This window comes from Stegastes partitus, unplaced genomic scaffold, assembly GCF_000690725.1.
Source record: "Stegastes partitus isolate 25-593 unplaced genomic scaffold, Stegastes_partitus-1.0.2 Scaffold282, whole genome shotgun sequence".
NCBI lineage: Eukaryota > Metazoa > Chordata > Actinopteri > Pomacentridae > Stegastes > Stegastes partitus.
The window spans coordinates 223,526-244,215 of NW_007578013.1; the positions used below are offsets into that span (position 1 = coordinate 223,526).

At 43.4% G+C, this 20,690-nt stretch overlaps 1 protein-coding gene across 1 annotated transcript in view; it reads right to left on the reverse strand.

Moving 5' to 3' along the window:
* Window positions 1–20,690, reverse strand: part of adgrb2 (adhesion G protein-coupled receptor B2) — a 231,877-nt gene that overhangs the window by 37,330 nt on the left and 173,857 nt on the right. The window contains exons 17-22 of the mRNA XM_008282724.1: window positions 20,076–20,202; window positions 9,789–9,892; window positions 9,320–9,422; window positions 8,161–8,311; window positions 4,825–4,894; window positions 3,136–3,210 (exon numbers count right to left, since the gene is read on the reverse strand). Coding sequence (XP_008280946.1) covers window positions 3,136–3,210; window positions 4,825–4,894; window positions 8,161–8,311; window positions 9,320–9,422; window positions 9,789–9,892; window positions 20,076–20,202 — 630 coding nt within the window. The remainder of the gene's footprint in view (window positions 1–3,135; window positions 3,211–4,824; window positions 4,895–8,160; window positions 8,312–9,319; window positions 9,423–9,788; window positions 9,893–20,075; window positions 20,203–20,690) is intronic.

Here is a 20,690-nt window from a genome sequence, read left to right on the forward strand (position 1 = left end):
GCTTTTTACGCAGCTGTCCAATAGCAGTGGAGGATTTGTGGTACTCATCCTGCACCAAACCAGCCAATACATTGCTGGCTATTTGCACAAGAGCTGAACATTGTAGTTTCTATCTTCTGCAGCAAATGACTACAATGACATTAATACATAGAGGAATGCTTGTAGGAACATTTTGTTCCTCATGGAACCTCCAGGTAAACTGCAGTCAGCGAGAGTCAGTCTGTTGACTAACTTCTGTGGATATTCCCTAATATAACAACCAAAGTATCTCAGCTGGAGAAGCTCTCAAGTGCTCCCAGCTGAGCGTTTTCAAAAGACCACCTGGCGTCTTCAACTGGCTTAAAAAAAACAACAACATTTTGGTGGAAACGCAGAACCATATTTATACATTCCTTTTAAGGATTCCACATTACTCCATTGATCGAGAGGTTGCAAAAACAGAAGAATCCTTGCAAGTTCACACGAATGCAAACAATGCTGGATTTAATATCTCATTAATGTATGGATGGGTATCGGTTTGTGTGCCTGTTCTTTGCCCATTCCAACAACTGTACATCTGATCTATTTCAAACCTGGCAACTACATCGCTGGGGACTCAAGAAGGTGCAGTGTCAAGTTTGATCAAATGAATACAGGCTGTCTTGGGGGTGTATTTGTTGTCGTCAGGGTGGCCTCGCATTGCATTTTTTTAATGCATTCAGCACATTATAATCCAAACTGTCTTTTTTTTTTTTCCTTTTTGAAATTACTTTGGCCCACCGTTGTTTTTTCCTTTCGTAGCACTGAACATATATTTTCCAACCCACTATGTTTTTGAATGCCTGCCTCAATGAAACTCCCTACGACAGGCTCCTTTAGCTGTGAACCGACTGTATGACAGACCTGGAACAGGGCTGTTTGTAATGAATGCCTTTAGAAAAAAAAAAAAAACCCAAAATGGGGAAAACACTGATTGCTTCTCATCCTGGCTTCTCTTACTAACAAGGACTCCATAATTAAGCCGCTAAACATCTGGCTATTGTGACCCAGTGATGCAGATTCTATTGGCCACACACAGATCCGAGCCAAGGCCTGCCACATGTAGACCTTTTCTACTCTGAAATCCTGCCCATCTGGGAGATTTTCTATCCTGGCAACATGTTCCTTATAATCCTGATCCAGCGTTCACCCATAGTCCTTCTTCCACCAGCTATGGGTTTCTCTGTAGAGTCTTTGTTTGATCAGTCATCTGCTCGCACTCTTTAGGATGTCAGGCGTGAGGTGACACCCTATTGCATACCTATACTGTGTACGCAATGCATTCCTATTCTTATCAAGCTACCAAGCATGAATGTCTGCCTGGATTCCTTCCTTCAGCTGTCACAAACGGGCAGCTCCTGGCAAAGACGGAAAAAAAATTTAGATATTCAGCACACGCTTGCAAGAAATCCTAAGAGCTGAGCAGCTGAGCCGTTAAAGTCCGACTTTCATGTGGTCAGTTGAATTTCCAGTTTCTGCAGCTTTCTGCTTGAAGCCATTTGCTTTGGTACATCTAAAGTGCGGTACATCTGGCAGCTTTTACAATTTGCTAAAAAACTCTTTCTCTCTCTGATCTCTTTGACTCTCGTGTGTGTTGCAGCTGACAACTGTCTGCGATGTGCCAGATTGCGAGAGCACTATTGTCATGCCAGTCATGTCTGGCCCCGGCTCTGTGAGTCAGCATCATCCCTGCTCTGCTATTTGCCCAAGGCCAGGTTCATTAATTAGAGAAGAGTCCTGTGGGAAGGTCTGTGTTTCTCTGCCCGATGTCCCACTCTCATTACAGCTGTTTGCTAGAGTGGGGCCCCGGCAACAACACCGGGGGGCCAGGTAGCACATAGCAGCTGGGGTGTGGAGTCGACATTGTGGAGGCAGAAATGCAGGAAACATACTAAAAAAAGGCACTGGGAAAAAAAAACAAAAAACCCTTTTGCATAATTTTTACATAACTGCTACAACCTTTTACACACGAAAACCCCAAATGCTGCATCTTTACATCATAATATGTCCATTTTTACCATTTTAGATTGATGTGCACCTCCCTTGTGTGTCCTTTACACAATCGTGAATCTCAACATAGAGGTCACGCCTCTGATTTTTTTTTTTTTTTACATTTAATATTTTTACTGAGATTCATTCTTGGTTTGCGCTTTGTAACCTGTTAAATAATAGTGTCATGGCAAGCCACTATATTATCATAACCATGAATATTCAGCACTATATAATCCTGTATTCCCTTGCGTCTCAAATTGCAGCTTGAACAAACTGTCAAAACTGCTGTTCTCCTGTCAGGATTTCACTTCAAAAGCGTGCGTATCACTCTGCACACCTGTGACGTTCTCTGATCCACGCTTCCTCTCTGACATGTACTATGCGGTGAGTGTGTAATAAACAAGAAAACGGTAAAAATTCTAACCCTTGAGCACACACATACAACAACAACAACAACAGCAGCAGCAGCAGCAGCAATTACCAAGCCAAAGTTTAGTACCCCATCCAGACTTATTAAGCTTAGTGGTGGAAATATCCACCCAGGGATTCATTTAGGAGAAATTAGCCCAGCCACATACAGCAGCACACAAAGACAGATGATTTAAACACCACTGAGATGCAATCAATGCACTCCATTTTGCCGTAGAATAATATAGAGCTATATTTGTTTCTACATAAAAGGGCGCATTAAAGCAATTGATAAAAACAAACAACGTGCACATTATGTCGGTGGTGCACACCGTTAGTCACACACTGACGTTGGGAAAAAGGCATTTGTATTAAAAATAAAAAATCCTAAACACTGACTCATGGTTTGAAAACACACATAAGAGTGAGAGGGCTAGAAACGTGCTCCAAACATGCATCGCTTTGTCGAAAGCTCCTGTCTGCTGACATTTTAAACTCAAGGATCAAAGCGCTCAACTCATCATTTTGTCGTGTACACCCCGAGTGCGTGCACTTCGCATGTGGAGTGAGGGGAGAGGAAACATCCTCAGAGGTCAACACGCTGTTGCTTCGGAGCGCCGAACTCGGAGGCCTAAGTTAGCAAAAATAGTCGTCGAATTATGCAGCGTGACCAGCGAGAGGGAGGCCGGTTGATCCGAGAACGAGAGAATCACGTACAAACTCACCAGCACAATGACAGCAGCGGGCCCGACGAAGGCATAGAGCAGACCGCCCTCCAAGGACAACCAGCAGCTAGAGGAGAAAAAAAAAACACCAAGAACAGAAGTGTTTAAAACACAGCAAAAATCACAGCGTGTAAAATATCACTTCACCACATTCAGGTCTCACATTTCACTTGCAGAGAGTGCCAAGTACTTAACCACAACAAGTACACATTCAATTAAGTATCACATTTATTCAGATTTCCTTTGTGAGGGATAAAGCACTTCAATGTGTGGGTAAGTGCCTGTTTCTGTAAATAATGCCCTCGGAGCTCAGCAAATTTATTATGTACATTACCTAAAACATACCCTCAAACTGTAAATTTCATTTGGTGTGAAAGCTATTGAGACATAATGAGTTTCAAAGTGTCCTCCAGTGATGTCATCAGAGCATACTGAAACCCCTCTGTCATCTTAATTGCAGCTCAATAAAAGGGGGACGCTAAAGATGAAAAACACATGGCCCAAAAGCTAATACACTGTCCTCATATTAATAATATGGCAAAGCAAAGAAAGGCGGAATACATTTGTAAACATCTTTTAAGCTGCGTGTTATTGAATCAATGACACCACTGACTGCAGCAGAAGTGGGTTTTCTTGTTTACCGGTGAGCCCAGCAGCTCATGTTTCCTTCATATTCCGCTCCAATGCAAACAAATAGCTTCGCTTTATTTGACATGACTGTTGAAAAAGTCTCGATTTTTGGACTCAGTAGGCAAAGAAACTTGTCCATCTGGCCCATCTGTCCATTTGGAGATGAACGTTTAAGTGAGATAATCATGTCATGTCTGTCTAATTAATCCTGATAAACCCTCTTTTTTTATGAGCCTGCTCCTTTCTCGAGCGATAGAAAGTTCTATTTTATTAACATTAACATCAAAATGTCTGACAGTGACCTGACAGGTGTGAGGTTATCGGTTACGGCGCCGTTGCTTTCAGTCAAATCAGATTAGAAGCACATAGTCCCCGAGCAGCAAATTAGCTCCATTAGCTTTTGACTGTTAAAATCTTTATAAATATACACTTAAGGCTGTTTTTTTTTTTCCCCCCAACTTGGATTGTTGCTAATTTAGTTATGAATATTTAAAGCTGCAGAGAGATACTTAAGATTTAAAACCTAATTTTCAGGGGGGTTTAATGTGTCTTGGGTAGAATGGTGACGCAAATGGCACCGACAACAAAGACTTGTGCCCCATTAAATAAGCAGCTAAGACGCGCCGCGCATGTCACACGGTGCACGCCGGGACAGGCTTCGGTGCCACAAAATAGGAAGGAGGTGGACATAAAAATTGGATGGATAGATGGATGGAGGAGAAAAAAACCCACTGTTTTGTTGATGCAAATAATGTGAAAAATGCATTCAGGGTTTACACATTCAGCTGTTTATTGCAGAGATGGGCTGCCTTCACTGAATAAATAACCAACCTCTGCAAGGGTATAAAATAAAACTGCATAAGAAAAAAACACACACACTGAAGGGAATGACGGCATAATAAAGGGAAAACTTTGGCCTGCTGTGAACGGTCAATGGCAATGTTCCTCCAAGCTCATCCAAACGCAAGTCAAACCGGTATTAAGTTATGATATTCAAATTGACCGGCGGTTGGCATGTGAGGCGAGGCGGGAGGTCTGGACGGATACTCACTAGCTTGCTGTGCCGTAACCTCTTGCTCTGGTGAAACCCACCGACACTGCTACAACGAGGGCTGGAAGACCTGCAGAGAGATAGAGGACGGGAGAGAGAGAGAGAGATAGATCAAACGAGTGAGACAAAGGGATAAAAGGGAAGCCTTAACGGCGACGACAAAAGCACGTCAGCCAAATAAGACTCTCCGGCGTGGACGACTTCATACGGCTTCTCCCATTCAAATGCTAAGCAGCCATGCAACAGCGCGTAACGTGTGCATGTATGATTGCAACTGACGGGGTGCTCCGTAGGTGAGCTCTGCGTGTGTTTCCCCGACACAAGGTCCAGCTACAGGCATGAAAACTGGGCTCGCGTCCCAGTTCATTGCAGAGATGGAAGCGCTTTAAGGACATTGCAGCGACATTTTTTGCCTGTTGGTCCACAAATGAACACAGGTGAACCACACATGCAGCATGACGCCGTGTGAGCTGCTAAGAGACAGTTTATTAAAATGTGAGGTATAGCTTGGAGTGGTCAATAAGTCAGGCATTAATTAGCTAAATCAAGCCATTTGTGTGTGGATCAGTGTGTGTGTGTGTGTGTGCAAATGAGAAGGAAAGAGAGTGAGACTGAGTGTCGCAGAGCGCGTGCCAGGAAAAGAAGGAAATATGCTGGGCCCGTAATGAGCTTGGCTCTGAAATATTCATGTAATTAACAAAGCTGTGATTATGGTTGCAAATGAAAAGCAATTAGAAAAAGTCACATTAACATTAACAAATAAGATGGTGGCGAGCCAGGCCGGTCCGCTCAGCAGCAAAGTTTCAATTAGTCAACAACTACATCAGTCCGGCATTCGGCGATATACGATACGGTGGCGCGTATAGATCAGCTAATCTAACGCTGATCCAGTCACACCCTAAATCTCCCTGTTTCCATGGCAACTGATTTCAATCACATAATTTCGGGAAGAGGGGGGGGGGTTGGAAATTGCAAAATGGATGTGAGGAGGATAAGCTGTCTGATCTTCGCCACTCTGCTCAACTGTTTCATGAATTTTATGTGAATTTGTAAGTGGGTCGGATAATTCTATAGCCGCATCCCCCCCCCTCCGACACACACACACACTCACCCTGTCAGTATCTCTCCATCTGTGACTGTACAACACTCTATACATTCTGCCTCCTCTGTATCAGGTAAGGGCATCAGCGACTTGCTAGATTAGACTGGTGGGATCAATATCAAGTGAAATGAGCAGATTGTGTGTCCGTGTAGGGACGCCGTCGCGGGGTTGTAATTTCTCGGGCTATCTCCGAAACATCTCGCCAGTGTTGTGCAGATGTTATCATATGTTTTGATTATCCTCGAACATCCCCGGTGCCTGTTGCATCAGTTTAGAGTGCACTGAGGGCACACGGCGTAATAAAGCGATGCCAGAGGCGGGGAAAGAAAAGAGGCGACGTACGGCTCGAATGGCACAGAGGATGTGAGATTACCTGTCGTCTGAATGTATAGCGTGACACCTTTTGTGAGCGAGGAAACGTTCGTATCGAGCCTCGGCTGAATTAGATCAAATTACATTAGAAACTGTAATGAATGCCTTTTGGGAAATTGAGCAGCAAATAATAGCGTACAGCAGAGAAAAATGGGATGTAAATGAGAATGGAGCAAATGAAGATTGTTAAGCATTATACCGCCAAAAAATTTCAACAGTACAACATAATAAGCTGTTACATTTTCATGCAAAATAAGCCTTTCTCGCTGCTCTCCATCACCAAGGCATGACACACAACAGTAGTTCAATCAGCACCCAATTCATGAAAGCGTCTTCATTTGCTATGCTGAAAATTCGTCTGGCACACAGGGACAGGCTATATTTCAGCACAAAAAAGAAACAGCAGAAACTTGCATTAGGAGCTAAGCGTAGTGAATGCCGCTATGATTCTGGGTATCATCATTCATGCGTTCTGCATTTTGAGACAAATAGCTTGTTTAAAAATGCAGCAACTATTAAAAGTCTAGCCGTAATGTATGGTGAACGGGGCGAAATGACTGGCTGACGTGGGTTTTTTTGGGGGAATCGGATCAGCATGTTGCCAGATGAAATCGCTCCATCATTGTGCGGGTGCATTCAGCATGCTTAAATGCATTTGTGTCATGCAGTGTTGATTTCCATCCATCCATCCATTTTCTATACTCCGCTTAATCCTCACTAGGGTCGCGGGGGGGCTGGAGCCCCAGCCGACTTAGGGTGAAGGCAGGGGACACCCTGGACAGGTCGCCAGTCTATCGCAGGGCTACACTTAGAGACAGACAACCAAGCACACTCACATTCACACCTACGGACAATTTAGAATCACCAATTAACCTCAACATGTTTTTGGACTGTGTGGGAGGAAGCCGGAGAACCCGGAGAGAACCCACGCTGCACGAGGAGAACATGCAAACTCCACCGGGACACGAACCGGCAACCTTCTTGCTGCGAGGCAACAGTGCTACCAACTGCACCACCTTGCAGCCCACCACCTAATATTAAATTATATTATTATCATGCAAAGTCTGATATAACAACCTACATGCGCCTGCACAATCACATGATGTGAGATTAATTGTTATTGAAAGTTTAATGATCAGTAATGAAGGAACCTCACAACTTTACACACGATGCAGCAACAAAACACATCACAGCATCATGCATCTTAGCGTTGCAAAGTTGCATGAATAGCACGTAATGTAATGCAACTGTCGGGATGAGTACAAGGAATATTTCTGTGTTAACACTTTTTAGCTGTTTGTCTCGATGCTAAATCAGGACAGTGTTTCTTTCTCTCTTCTTTTTTTTGTGATTGAATACAGCTTCAGCTCTCCAGTAGAGAGCAAAGGTAGCTGCAATGATGTCAGTTGAGCAAAAAAAATAAAAAAAGTGCCAGTACTCGCTGCTCTGCTCAAACAGCCAGAGTTTGGGAATGAAAACTGTAATTACGGAGGAGAGCGAGAAGAGTTTTATAACCGCAGATCAGTGACATGGGGCTCTGTAACCACTGCAGTCTGGTTCAAGTCAGGAGACAACAGCCGATGAGAAAATGTAAAGAAAGTCAGGGAGCTTCTTCGCCGACTGGCGTCATAACATTAAGGCGATCGGCTACAGGGGGTTAAGGATCTAGCTCTGCAAGAAGTCCCCACATCACTGAGCTTGTAGAACTAAATATTTCAAAGACACGCGTATGGATTTTTTGCCCTGCAACTTTCTGGTGACCAGGCGTCGAGATTAAAACTGAATCACAAATCAGTCGGCGAAATGAACACCGCAGCGCTGTGTGTTTAAGCGTGTAATGCCGTGCTCGTGTGTGCGCTCACCCCAGCCGAGGCACAGAAAACGCTTGCGAATGAGTCGCGACCTCATTTTGCCGATGACGGCCAGGTAGGACTGCCACGCCTCGGTCAGCACCCAGCAGAAGGACGCCAAGAAGAAGAAATGCAGGAAGGCAGCAGTCACAGTACAGAGGCCCTAATGAGAAAAGAAAGTTATGGCCAAAGAGAGAGAGAGAGAAGAAGAAGAAACTGTTGAAGATGGTTTATAAAAAGTAAAAAAAAAAAAGATCATTATAATAAATCATCTCTGAGAACTAGTGAGAGGAGGAAAATGAAACCTCTGCAAAATACAGAGGACAAATGGAAAAAAGGGGGAATCTGATAAAGCAGCAGCACATAGGAATAAGAGGTGAACCTGGTTCTGCCGTGTTCCTCAGCTTGATCGATACTGACCACCACACAGGGCAGCCTTGCTTACTCAGAGAGCTCTGCTTGCCAAAATTGTCAGCCTGACACTTTGAGAACTCCACTGTATGAACTTTTGTCTACTCCTGAACCCTGCGAGTTTCAGGCAGTTTTGTTTCGAGAGAGTCTAAGAGGCTACAGTTGTCCTCAAATGTATTCATACCCGTCCATTAAAGAAAAGACAAAATTCACAAAAAGTCACTCAAATAACTAGAAACTGAAAAAAGTAATAATAAATAAAAATTTGCTAAATTATAATTTAGTGAAATAAGACATTACTTTTGAATTGTGGTTGAAAAGAATAATTAAAAAAATAAAATAAATAACTGTCCCGGACACATTAGAGCACTTTGCTGATGAGCAGTGGGTCAGAATTTCAATATCTGTCAAGCAGAAGTCTGACTGAGAGTTACAGAAAACAGTTGAGTTGTTCAACAAAATATTAGTTTATGGGTCCCATCATGCTTTTTTTTTGCTTTTTTTTTTTTTTGTAATATTTCTGTTGAACCACAACCAAAAGCAATGTCATGATTTTCACTACATTTTTGTTTATTATTACTTTTGTCAATTTCAGCTTATTTCAGTGACAGCTGTTTTTTTTTCTCCTTCTGGAGGGTATGAATACATTTGAGGAGGACTGTAGGTCAAGAGCACCGCCATCATCTAAGTTTTGACAAGATTTGCTGCGTAAATCCATCCGTCATGCATGCAAATGGAATTTCATGTGTCTGTGCTTTACCTTGCTAAGCGTTTGCGATTGTCCAACCAAAATCAATAAATTGGAGGCCAGGATGGAGAGGCAAAAATTCACCAAGATGATTGATCTCTCCGATCGGATATACCTACAGGGAAGAGACGGGAAAAATGACAGAGAGAGAAAGAGGACAGGCATGTGAGATGAGCGTTCGTGACAGATTGATGGGCCGAAGAGTGACTTTTTGGACGCTGCAGAGTCATTAGCTTGATTTCACCATCTGTCTTGTTTGTTACCAAAAAAAAAAAAAGAAAAAAAAGCCCAACCAGCACCCCCTGCTGTAAATGAACCATTTGTTCCCTATTAGGCCTCGATGGAGTTTTGGCAGAGCGGAGGAAACACACAAACAGAACTTTTCTGCTGGTAGGAACTTCAATAGTGAGGAAAATTACCACAGGGGATGTGTGAGTACAGACACTGGCATGACACCATCAGCTATATGAGTGCATGTTACCTCCAGAAGGCAGCGTAGATTAGCAGCAGGATGAGCAGAGCGGTGCAGGAGACCCCACAACCCACCATGAGGGGCACAGAGGGCATGCTGGTAGGACCCATGTCCTGCAGACAGTGAAAAAGAAAAGCAGAGGTGAGAGAGTTGACATTCGTTCAAACAGGCGTGTTCCTCATCAAACCCTAATGATTTGCTTTCGTCAACGAAGCCCGCGTTGTTTAATTGGTGTAAGAAAAATACTGCACAGGGTGTTTAAAGTAACAGCAAACACAGTGGGAGCTTCGTCAGCTGCTGTCGTGCGACACGTTTCCAAGCGATATGAAAAACAGCATTTGACAGATAATTAAGCACACATCATTAAATCAATCATCAATTAAAACAGGAACATTGGATACAGGAGCAGATGGATAGATGTGTTATGGAGAGCGGTAACTTTTTTTTTCTAAAGTCATTCTTGACACATACAATATCTTTTCACTCTTATGCTCCCCTAGTTGTAATCCCTTTGGTGGCCCATGCTAATTACATGCAATTACCTTTAATTAGAACTACAAGAAGAGTGTGTTACCGTGGATGAGGCTGGATAATGACACATAATTGCACTGCTCTGAAAGTTGCTATCTACTAGAAGTACTGGAACTATCTTGACCAATGTTTTGTCACCGATGTAACTTTTGCAGCTTCCTAATTGTAATTACAGTCTCGATGTACCGCTATGACGGAGATTTGGGGTGACTGCTCCGAATGCCAAAAGACGAGAGCGTGCACCACGTGATAGAGGGTTAAGCAAAGTTTCCTTTCCACCTGCTGTGCACCCATTTACAATTATTTTTAGGATTTTCATACGTACAAGGGTGAAAGCACTAGACCATAGCACCATAATTAAGCAATTTGGGTCATGATGTACAGTGCACCACTGCTCCCGAGGTGTGCCTTTGAAAGGATGAGGATCAGACAAATGAAGCTGCATGGGAAGCACACACCCCGCCGCGTCCCAAATGGTCTAGATGTTTGGCCTGCTTTTAAGTTTTCAATCACACAATTTACCTCAATTTACCTCCCACGGTGGTTCGCCCTTTCATTCCGGAGATTTATCACTGTACGCGCAAACCGCACAAGGTGTCTCTCGCCGCAAATAAAGCACATAATCGCACACAAAGGCACGCCCAGGTGGATGTGCCAACTAATTGAAAGTAAGTGTTTAAGCTGCGGGAACTTGTGCGTGAGGATGGAACCAAGGGAGAGGATTCCTTCAGAAAGGAGTACAGAATATATATATAAAGAAAGAACAAGCAGGATAGAAATTCCGAGAAAGCTGGAGTGGGAAGAGTTAAGGACAAGTAAGCGAAAGCAAAAAGGAAGAAACAGAGAAAGAAAAAGCGAGTCAAAGCTTCTCTTATAGTGGTTTTCCCTGGCCCATCAAAAGGAGCCAATTTCTCCAGAGGAAAGTGAAACAGGCTGGAATACCAACACACTGGGAGGAGAACGGAGTGGGAACATAATCAAAACCGCCTCATAAGAAAAGACGGCAGCCACAAAAAAAGAGAAAGAGGGCATATGACAAGTATCTACTCCAGGAAAAAACATTAAAGTGAAGGCCTTAGAGGACAGCGAGAGGCAACAGAGACTCATTGTTTTTGATATTATGTAGTAAAGAAGGTCAAAGGACATGCAAGCATTTCTGTGTGTTTTTTTTTGAAGTCTGACAGATCAAACGTAACCATACACGAGAAGTGACAAGCACACACACACTTCACAAGCCTACGGAGTTTCCTTCTCTCCCAGCTTGAATTAGCCTCAACCCGGAAATTTAATTGCATAAATTCTGCCTTTACCTGTAACATACATCCCACAGATTGTCCCTCGACTCTTCACTGTGTCAATTTGTCTAATGTTGTTTCCTTAATTGACGCGTTTAGGTAATGTGTGTGTGATGAGATTAGGCGTCGGATTTCATAATGTGGAAGGATGCTCGCGAGGAGGAAATGAAAAGAGGAAACTCCCACACAAACAACAGACAAATACAACACATCGGGCCGGAGGCAAATGCCCTGCCCCACCCCCCCCCAAAATAGATATAGTGATAATATGTTGCAGTGGGAGGAGATGTGCGGTGCCTGTGTGGAAGTGAGAAAAAAAAAAAAAAAACCGAGACAGAGACTACAGATTAGAAAGAGTGTGCTGAGGCTTTGCTGTATATGGCCAGGCTCCCCTGGGCAGCTTGGCTACCATGTGATGGAGAAGATAGCTATTTTCAGCTCAGGAAGTTTAACCTACTTATCTCCTCTCACTGACACTCCTCCTCCTCCTCCTCCTCCTCCTCCACCTATCCCGCTACCACCTCCCTTCTCTTTCTCTCCCATTCTTCCCCCACTTCCTCCCTACCTTTACTTCCCTCTCATCATCAGATCTCTCTCTCTCTCCACGTCCACCTGCCTCTTTTCCCCAATCCCTCTTTCGATTGCAAGGAAAAAAAAAAAAAACATTAAGAGCAGAGATTTCACAATGCTGCACTTGTTAGTTAAATAATGCATCCTCCATATGAGGACTGTTAGAGAACTTGCATTGACTGTGTATGCCTGAGTGTATCCATCACCAGTGGCGCAGGTTTGTCTTCTGGTCCCGAATAGTGTAGACTGTGAAAATACAACGTCTTATAAATCCTGAAAACGTCCACGGTGGACCTGTTCTTTTCTAAATCCGTGAATCGATGTTCTAATGCCAAAAATACCAAATAGGTACACCGTAAAAACAATCAGTAAAAAAAATCTAGCAGAAACGGCACCAGAAATAATATGTTAAAACACTGCATTAGAACTGTAACAAAACTGTATTTACAGTGTATTTTGTTATTGCCGTACAAAGGGACAGACTCATACGAGCACTTTATTGCAAGAGCACTCATAAAAGTCCACCAAGGCTGATGGGAATATTATTCATTCTGCAGTTATGCGGTCATCAACCAAAGGCTTGGATAAACTGAATGGTTTAATTAATACTTTTTTTTAATGTTAAGAGGTGAAATCAAAGTAAAAGTCAGTGAAAGAAGTGGATGTAGTCACCATGATGCCACCTGTTGGTTTGTGGACTACCATTCTGAGGCATTTTGAATGATAAGATGGAGCTGAAGCGGATCAAAGGTTGGATCTGACTAAGAATCTGAGGACAGTACAAAAGCCCAAAGGGTAGCGACTACACGACAAGGCTGCCATGCCCTAAAGCATACCCTGCATCGTTGTGTATTTTACTCTAAATGGAACCACAATTTATAAAATGAACACCATGATGTATTAAACAAGACTAGAAGCAATCATTTGGAACCCTGATTAGAAAAATGTTTGCTGAGTGAATAAATCAAGTGTAAAGTACGCTCATTTTCTCATCAGCTTCTATACGATCAGTCTTCAATTAAAGGAGTTGCTCCTTGCTGGCCAGTAGAAAGACTTCTGTGTTTCTTTTCAGGCCCAAAGGCTACACATTTGTTATTATCGTTTGACACCTGGAGTTCCTTTCAGCTCTTCCGGGTGTTTCAACATCTTACAGCTCATTGTTTTTGCCCACAACTTTACTGCTTTGATTCGGTCTCGCTGCTCTCATCATAGCTGTAGCCTGCAGAGATGAAGCACGCAGCTCTTTTTAGAGAGGAGGCTCCGTAAACCCACTGTATTCTACCTGTCTAGCGACAAGCCTGTGGAACATTTAGGTGCTAAAAGGCTACGTAGTTCCCTCAGGAGTTGTCAAAATGCAAAACAGAGCAAAGAGGAGAGCGAATATCGGACCTAAATTCATCAGGTGCTAAAAACATGATAAATAAATGCCGGATGTGTAAAAAAGCAATCGTTATCCTTCACCTATCATCTTCAAAGACGATAATATGTGCAAAAATGTCACCACAACATGTTTCCGCTGCTTCAAATTGGGCAAAAAAAAAATCAGTCAATTCAAGTTTAAGGTCAGGGAGAAATGGTTTGAAATGGAAAAAACTTCTTAACCCAACTATTCGGTTCAACTTCTCTCCAAAGAGGTCATATAACAACATCACGTAACTTCCATCAGAAAAACAGTCATGACTTGCACAGCCACAAGAGGATTTGGTCAGAAAAAGACGAGCATCCTGCAGACGGTTTCATGCGTTTGAACACACAACCAATATCCTTTTTCTGGCGAGGTCAGTGTCAGGCTGTGGATACTCGATATGTGAGGTTTCAGCCACACTCATCATGGCTTTCTTTTTTTTTTTTCCAGTGTGTCTCGCAGTCCCACGGAGACTGTGAAAATGCTATGCCCCTTGTGAGATGTTGAATAAATCCTGAAAAGATGGCATTTTCAATTCGAGGCAGTCGTGTGCTCCTTTTTTGTGCCCACGCAGGTACATACAAACACACAAGTGGAGCGTGCAGCTGCAGAGATGTTTAACTATACAACCCGCTAATCGAGCAATCCTGCTATTCAGCCGCATGTTTTTGCTGCCATGGCACCATGTAAATACTGCACTTCGGCTGAATGAACTTCAGCAGACCCTTGAGGTTTCAGCTTGACAAGCTCTGACTTTAGTGGCCTCAAGACAAACCATAAATCTCCCTCAGTGTGTGACAACCTGAAGGGGACCAACACAAAAAAATGAGGCTTTATATCAGGTATTAGCCTTATCCCAATGGTTGTTTTTGGGTTGTTTTATATGCTATTAAATGTTTATTCTGCTTCTAGACACAGAATGTGGTGTATTAGCAACAACAACCATAGCTACACTGTTACAGACGCTACTGGTTGACAAATTATATTTTAATTACGATTAGTTATCCTCCATGTATTGGACAACATTTCTTTTTCTTCATAAAAAAAACAAAAACTCAAACAAGTCAAGTGAATGAAAGCACTAGCCAACACATCTTGACCCTCTACTTGTTAATTTTTAAAAAAAAAAAGTCATTTGCAGTGATTTTTGGACTGTGCCAGAAAGGGCACAGCATCCAAAACAACACTTTCCACTCAAGTTAAAATATCTAATTATCAAGTAAACGCATCCTCGCCATACCCACGCTCAGCCATTATGCATCACGAGCCAGAGGAACACAGATAAATCATTTCACCCTTCTACCCATCATGTCCCCTGTCATCATCTCCCCCGTCACTTTGCCAACCTTCAATTAAGGCGACGAAGGATTCAAAGATTCTAATGCAATTCCACGCAGAGTCCCTCATAAATTTTAGTGACCCTCATTCTTTAATTACAGTTGACAAGTGCGAGATATTTGCATACTATAACCTTGTAGTCCTGCTTCATCTAGGACGGACCTTATTTTCTTTCTAAAAACTGTCTCCAGTTAAAATTATAATATGTTAAAATATGAGCTGCCATCTTGCAGCGCTTCAGTCATCCCAATCGTCCTTCCACAGTCGAATCAGGCACAGTGGCCATTAATAGTCTAAATAATAGACCCAGCTGTTAAATGTTTCCATTCTGATTAGGTGCCTTGAGCACTAATGATAGCAGACGAAATGGACTCGATTCATCTCAAGTAGAGCCAATCATTTCACGAGAATGATTGGGCCAAAGGCAGTTAGCGTGGCAGGTAAAAGAAGCCGTGAGAAAAGACATCACTTCACATATTGTTCTTTGGAGAAAATTACTTTGATACAGTAATTGGCTTATAAATAAGTTATGGAAAAGCAGAGTAAAAAAAAAAAACCTTTCCCTTTCTCCGGCTGTGTTATTTTTCTCCTCCTCGTCGATGCATTTGTGTACTCATCGACCGAATCGAGGTCTTGGGCACTGTTTGAACTTTCTGGTTACCTGCTTAGGCAAGCGCCAGCCATGAACCTCGCTGCAGGTACGGGAGGCGCTGGGAAGCGGTAATTAATTTACACGTCAACGCCGCTCGGCTTTGTGCGCCGACAAAACTGAAGCGAGAGAGAGAGGTGTAAGTCACTTTATCGACTCCAGGCGCAAAATGTTAAACTGACTTTTATAAAGCCAATACCTCTTTCAACTCCAAATCCAATGATCCCCGTGAGCACCGAGGAGGCAATGAGTCCAGACGCGTCCGTAAGGGTTCGCGTTCCCACTGCAGTCACTTTAAGAATTAAAGTGGCTTGGTGTATTGTGTTGCTTCATGACCTCACTCAATCAACTCCCCCCCGTCTCTCCCTCATCTGGTTCTCAGAAGTAAAGAAACCTCTGCATTGTGTCTGATAGTGAAGGTCTCTCTGTCGGCGCACAAACACATGCAGCGGAACACACACACACACACACATACGCACACGGAAATCTCAAAGGCTATAGAAAGTAAACAGGATTAACTGGCTATCCCTCGCTCCACTGTAAACAGCCTGTAATGGTACCACTGCTTCTAAATCCTTCCATCTCTTTCTCCCCCCCACCCTTTTTTTTCCCTCCCTCACCTCCCCCCCTCCCCCCTCCCTCCCTTTTCTATTAAACATGGAGGTTAATCCTCAGTACCCCTTGTCCCTAGCGCCGCGGCCCAGGATAAGCTGTCAGAGCTGGGCTGCTGATACTCAGCTCTGTTCCAACAGCCACACAGCCTGGACGCCTGCATACGACTGTGCACGTTTGAGCGCCTTCATTCACGTGTGCGTCGATGCTGGTGCGCATAAGCGTTTTTAAGTGCATGCATCCTGTGTCGATGGATGCCTCTGTTTGCATGTCTGGATGGTTTTTTTTTTTCTTTTTTTTCTTTTTATCTTTAGCCAAATTCAATTTGCCCTTCCGCTCATCCTCTCTTCTTTTATACAATCCAATCTCCGCTGGAGTAAAAGGCTAACTCTGGAGCACCCTAAAGCAACAAAGTGCACTCAGCGCCGACACAACAGCTCCTGTCTGAGAGCCATTGACACAAATACACTGACCTATACCTTATGGTCCTCTGCACTGGGTCTAATGGTGGTACTGGGGGGAGTGGGGGGGTGCTGAATGATGAATCGCTAATGACCAACGCACTCTTCACAGATGTCACAAATGCCACAAAAGTCAATGTGTTTTCCCTCCTAGCCCTCTTTCGCTCAACACGGCCGACCTGCTCGCTGTGTGGCAGGGAAAAGTCAATATTGTTTAGCTGGAAGAGGAGTCACAGGAACCAGAAACAGCAGCTCGAATGACCCGTTCGGCTTATAGGTCATAGCCATCATGTTTTTCTATATTATGGGAATTAATGTTTCCCAGAGTTCTGTAATAGGCTTCAGACCCCTGTAAAGTAATTCAAGCTTAGAGGGACAAAATAATGAATAACCGCAGTTGCTCACCTGAAGGCCATCACCTTATTTTGACCCTTTTTGGACTTAATAAAAAAAAAAGAATGGGGGGGAAAAAAACAGGGGGTAGAGGCAAGTAGGGAATAAAATAACTTCTACACAGTGTGGTAAAGAGACCTCGAGCTTTTCAAGGCAGCAGGTTGTTTGCGAATCCTACAACTTGCTGTGAGAGAATAGACAGGTCACGCAAAAGTTAAGGTACAAAGCGGAGTCATCAGCGTACATCTGGCTTATCCATGTTTGGTTGGATTAAATGGCTTTATCCTTCCAAGCAAAAGTTCGAGACAGCTGCTACTTGGGCGGCTCCATCTAAATTTGGAGGTAACCAGAAACAGAATTGCTAAACATTTTTAGCAATGCCAAGAACCTTTAACCTTCCATTGCTTTAGCATTAGTCTGTGACGTGATTGAGTAGATTCCCAGTCATCCAGGTCATGGTAATCCTGGACTGAACCATAAACAAAAAGAAGTCCAGTTGCCTCTGTGACCTATTTGACACCATTTAGACACTTCTAAACCAATCAAAATTAACTTAAGGCAGCCGCCTGCTTCAAGAAAACACATTGTGCTAGTTTGTCTGGTCTCTATTATCACAAATAATCATGGTGTAGTTACGTAGCTGAATGAGCTGTTTCTGCCTCCCTTGGTTCTATTGATTTTCCCAACAGACAATGGTAAGTGACTCACAGTTGGAGCGTTATCAAAATCTGGGCATGAAACGTTCGCGATTGAATCATCACTAAATGATGAACAATTGCAACACTTAGAAAATGAATGGTTCTTTGATTATAAAGTCAAAGGTGGAAGTCCATGGACATAAAAAAAACTAGAATTAAATGACTCCCAAAGTACATTTTGGTAAGAAAAATCCAATCACAAAGGATAAGTATGCTGTATGCGGAAAGCTAACAGTGGGCCGCTGCTGAGAGGACTAAAAGTACAGTCTTCAGCTTGAGTAAATTCAATTAAATGATCTGATTCTGTGTCAATTTTGGGTGAATCTGGCAACCATGACACTACGGGGTTTTTTTTTTCTCAACTGCAAAACTAAAACATTTAACTGTATTACAACTTCCATTTTCAGGTGTGACTGGATTTTTCATTATTGCAACGGAAGCTAAGAAATGAACAATATCGTTAAACTGACTTTTTCTTTTTGCACGCTTGGAAGTGCAGAAGTGAACAACACACTGGCACAGCACCGCCTTAAAGTTGAAACGGTAAAACACACTGTGTATGTAAGTCCAACAGTCGCTCTCTGTTGTTTTTTAAAGTCTATTTTTGGTCTCTAACAACTACTGAAGGAAATATCTGACTCTTTAGCTCCTCTGTGTTCATGAGATAGACTCTCTGGTCTTTGGTCCTGTCCGGGTAAAATACAACATAGTTTGCAAGGTTTTTAAGAGATATTTTCTTTTAAAAACAACTGCCTCCTGAGAACAGCAAAGTTGATGTCAGGACACCTAAAAAACTCAACAGACAGCAATGTGTTTTTGAAAACGCAAACAGTAAATGCGCAACCCAAGTGAGAGAGATATATAGACGCGATGCTCGACACCGAAAAGGTTACGCAGGGATAGGTGTCCACATAAGCGCACGGCTCTTTATCTCAGCAACACTGGCTGTTAATGCATTACTACTGAGCGTAGACAACATCCACTTTCCATCTTTCCGTCTCCGCCAGCTGAGACCAGACTGCCTTTTCCGTTTGGTTGAACATTTCCTCCCCCCGAAATCCTCCATTCTTCACAATCACTTTCCATTTCAGTGACACACGGAGTTACCCTCCAATACTTAACTAGGGATCGGGTTCCTTTTTCTAAAACTAACCGCTAAGAGAGAGAAAAATCACGCGAGAAGCTCTCATTAAATTTAATGTGTGACAACAGATTTAACCAAACCCCATCTCCTCACACTCCCTGATTATTTCATGTAATCACTGTCCTCTCGGGCCTTAGGTGCAAGCAAGCATGGAGACGAATTAACAGCCAATACTTAAGGGAGCATTTTTTGTGACCACGGCAGTCAAAGAGCTGCGAGAACAGCTGAAAGTGTTAACAAGGTGAAAGGGAGTGTGGAGGAAGTGACAAAAGTAGGCTGCTGAAGAGGAGGAGGAGGAGGAGGAGGAGAAGAAGGAAAACTCCAGGGAAGACATTAACAGAAAATATGGCGAAAAAAAAAAAAAAACAAGGGTAGCAAGAAAATAAGAGTATAAATAACAAACTGAATTAAGTAGTGTGGAAGAAAGGTGTGAAATAAATGGGGATGCTGTGTAATTAATGCATTAGGATCTTTTGGATGAGGACGGTGGCTCTGGGAAGAATGTGACCCACGAGCTCTGAGGTGTTTGGACGACCATTAGTGCGCTATAGAAGAGTTGGCCAATAAATCTCAACAAGCGTCACCCTGAACTGTGAAAAAAACCCTTCTTTAATCACGTCAAACTGCAAGCCACGTGAAGTATTTATAGAAGCACAGGTTATGTGCTGCAGGCAAAAAAAAAAAATCACACGCAGACGCAATAAACATCTCTTCCCTTTTTTCTTTTGACGCCTCTTCTCTTCCACATCACATGGCAGCGGCTCACTGAACAACCTGACCTTTATCGAGCTTAAGCGCCGAAAAGTTGCACATTGCGGTGGATGACGATCGTCGCGTAATTAGACGAGCAAAGATGAAGCGATCAAAATAGCACCCGTGTATAGAATTGCGACAAAGTTCAAAATTGACGGCACGGCTCACGAGGCACCGGTTGTCTCTCAAGAAAAGATGCTTGTTATAAAGTAAGATGCCTCGTATTCAAACAGTCTCACAAGCGTCTACAATTCTCTATAAAGACAATAAATGACAGCCTGAGGAGGATGTTGTATTTTACAGTGCAATCCGTCTGACAGAAACGCCAGGTAAATTCATAGTACAGACATTCGTCAGCTCACTGACCTGCCCCCTGGTAGTAGTTTCCTTGTTAGCCCCCCCCCACCAAGTCCCATAGACTACATCAGGCATGCACTGGTGACTCACCGGGTCTTTAGCTTGCTGCGCTAACACGGCGTAGGTGGATATTCTGCTGCACAGGCATTTGGTGTGGACAGTGGTTGACGCGAGCGTTTGGCAGCCTTCTGTGCCCCAGTTTTCTGCGCCAGCTTCCCTGGAGGTGGAGAGAAGGGGGGAGGTGGGGTGGGGGAGGGAGGTGGCACAGGGGACATAAACAGTGACTGTAAGACAAATGCAACAACAAAACAAAACAACAAAAAAATGCTGTCACATGACTGCACATGCCTATAGTAAATTCCATCCATCCATCCATCCATTATCTATACACCGCTTAATCCTCACTGGGGTCGCGGGGGGGCTGGAGTCTATCCCAGCTGACTCAGGGTGAAGGCAGGGGACACCCTGGACAGGTCACCAGTCTATCACAGGGCTACACAACCAAGCACACTCACATTCACACCTACCAATTTAGAATCACCAATTAACCTCAACATGTTTTTGGACCTTGTGGGAGGAAGCTGGAGAACCCGGAGAGAACCCACGCTGCACGGGGAGAACATGCAAACTCCACGCAGAAAGATTCCGGTGCCCCCACCGGGACGCGAACCGGCGACCTTCTTGCTGCAAGACAACAGTGCTAAC